Below are 2,642 nucleotides of genomic sequence, written 5' to 3'. Positions count from 1 at the left end.
TTTCTTCAGTTAAACTAGTGTTTGTATTCAGCCCATTGTCTGTCTCTGGTACTTGTGGATAGTGTTTACCAAAGTTCTGCATTCCCCTGATATTGCCACTTTCACATAGCAGGGAAGGCTACGGGGACAATGTAAAACCCTATGTCAAAAGTCACGTACATCCCATCATTTAAAAGTTAACTCAGCTCACATCAATTATGCTGGTCATGACTGGCCAGGGGATTATTTTAGGGCTAACTCAGTTTGTAGAGGGATGATTTCTCCTGCAAATGGAGAATATAATTGCCAAAACAGAATAGCACCTAACATCTACCTCGACTGTTTATATACATTTTCCATGGTCTTAAGCTTGACAACCACAGCATCAATCTTGGACATGATGCTGCCTATGGAGCGTTCCACACAGTCAACACGTCTTGCCAGTGCCTGGAACTCTTCATAGAAAATCCTGTTGGAGATGCTGTCCCTCCTCTGGGAGCGACACCCACTGTCGTCATTATCATCCTTCTTAGAGTCATCCAGGGTTCTTGGGAAACTTCTGATGCTCGTGGGACATGGTAATGAGCTATGTTCCAAGCCCAGAACCTCCCTCACTTCTGTACTGGGTGGTGTTTGAGTGCAATGCGGCATGAGGTTCTGGTCGCTGGTTGTCTGGTTCACCAGGGAATTCTTACTGTTGACATATTCGTGTCCTTTCCTTTTGCTTTTATGTTCCTCCTTGATCCTGTGCTGCAGCCTCTGGATGTAATGCTGGACAGCCATGTAGATGAACCGGTACTGTGCCTCTTTCTGGACCATTCCTGGCCTCTGGGACCGCACCATCTGAATGGTTTTAGAAACATCGATGTCATGGTCAATACCTTTCTCTCTAATGATGTCAATAAGGATATCAATCACAATGAATGTTCCTGTCCTGCCAATTCCAGTATTGCAGTGAACTACAACAGGGCCTGCATCCATGATGCTCTCCTGCTTGTGGTGGACCTCCTCCAGGAAGTCCAGCACACCTCCAGGGTCACTGGGCACACCATGGTCGGGCCATGTCTGAAAATGGTAATGCCAGACAGTTCTCTCTGTATTTCCTTGTCCAACCTTTGAGAGCTTGAGTTCTCTTAAGGTGTAGTTATGAGCAGCACTTTCTTTGATGTTCCTAACACGTATGACCCCATAGTCTTTGAGTGCATCCTCATCAGGCCAGTACTTGACACATTTGCTCTTCCCTCTCTCCACCTCCTTTGTGGTCATGCTGATGACTCGAGAGTTCTCCTGGAACACCATCCTCCAGAAATCATTCACTGTGTTCGGCAGGCAGCCTTGAGTGGCAATGTAGCTCTTTTTGGGTTTTGAATTGTGGCACTTGGCCTCAAATGCAGGCATGATGATGTTCGCATTGATGTAATCAGAAGCGGGCTCATTGGGATCGCCATCATGCAGGACAACCCTAGTGTGATCGAATGGCAGGATGTTTTTGTATCTATTTTTGTTTTTATTTTCTTCTCTCCGACCTTCTTTTTGGCTATAGAGAAATTTGTATTCCTGTTTCTGTAGTGTCTCAAATTCTTCCCAAAAGCCCTGTTTGATCATATCTGTGGTCTCAGCTACCTTGCTTAGCTCTCGAACCCTGCTTTCAATTTCAGCAGCATTAATGCGAGTTGTGTTGAGAGGCTGCTTGAGCTGCAGGACTGTGCCAAGTGTCGCCACGATGGGGTTCTTCTTGTAATGCTCCACCAAGTCTCTCAAAGAGTCAAAATACTCTCCTCCACCAACATAGTATTTCAGTTCCTGACATCGGATCATAACGTGGCTCACTTTGGACTTGCCATCATTGCTCTTCCATTTGTCATCACCTGTGACGACAGAGAGAACAAAGTCTCCAGGGTATCTCTGGCTCCCTCGAACAAGAAAACTGCCACGCTTACCCTTCTCCATTAGCAGTTTCTCTGCTTCTTTTCCAGACAAGGGACCATGGAACCACCTTTCAGAGGTTGGGTCTGCACAATTCAGTGGGTACTTGAGCTCAACAACATCTCCATTCTTTTCTTTTAGCTGTTCGTGATGTTCCATGTAATACTGGAGTAGTTCAGCCAAGGTGGCAAACTTCTTCCCACCATAGAGGTCATAGTAGTACCCAGTGTTATGAACCTTGATGTGATTGACTGCTCCATTTCTTCTAACAGACAAAGTGAAATCTCCAGGGTTACTCTCACTAGGCCTTATCAAAAAGCTGCCATCAACTCCTCTGGTTTGAAGGAGATTCTCAGCCTCCACACCACTGATGTTGGGGTGAAACCCTCTCAGAGATGCCATGTTCCCCTTGGCTGCAGCTCCACATAGACCTGCTGCTTGCTCAGGCTCCTTGGGACACTGTCACATGTGTGTTGGAGGGGTTAAGCAAAGCCCCGCTGAGGAGTCAACACATGTGCAGGTAGAACTGGCCCACTCTACATGCACAATCCCCCACCAGACCTGGATCCTGGATACTGGCTGTGCCCCACTAGGTTCACTCTGCTTCAGTCCTGCGCTTTGGCTTCTGCTCTGGTCTCACCACCGTGTCCACCTTAGGCAGACTGCCAGCGTGGAGGTGGGAGGTGGGTGAGGTTTGTTTGTCCATCAACACAACTGGTATCCCAAGGGGCTGGACT

General features: G+C 47.3%; 1 protein-coding gene across 1 annotated transcript; it reads right to left on the bottom strand.

Moving 5' to 3' along the window:
* Positions 1–309: 309 nt before the first annotated feature.
* LOC130869181 (tyrosine-protein phosphatase non-receptor type 11-like) lies at positions 310–2,307 on the bottom strand. The gene has a single exon (XM_057761217.1). It carries the CDS (start codon positions 2,305–2,307, stop codon positions 310–312), a length of 1,998 nt encoding a protein of 665 aa, XP_057617200.1.
* Positions 2,308–2,642: the final 335 nt, after the last annotated feature.

Source organism: Chionomys nivalis, unplaced genomic scaffold (assembly GCF_950005125.1).
Source record: "Chionomys nivalis unplaced genomic scaffold, mChiNiv1.1 scaffold_77, whole genome shotgun sequence".
In the NCBI taxonomy this organism is placed as follows: Eukaryota; Metazoa; Chordata; class Mammalia; order Rodentia; family Cricetidae; genus Chionomys; species Chionomys nivalis.
The sequence above is the reverse complement of the archived record's forward strand: the minus strand, read 5'-3'. Positions and strand labels throughout refer to the sequence as shown.

Coding starts and splice junctions, on each gene's coding strand:
- LOC130869181 (XM_057761217.1), bottom strand. CDS start 2,307: ATGGCATCTCTGAGAGGGTTTCACCCCAACATCAGTGGTGTGGAGGCT.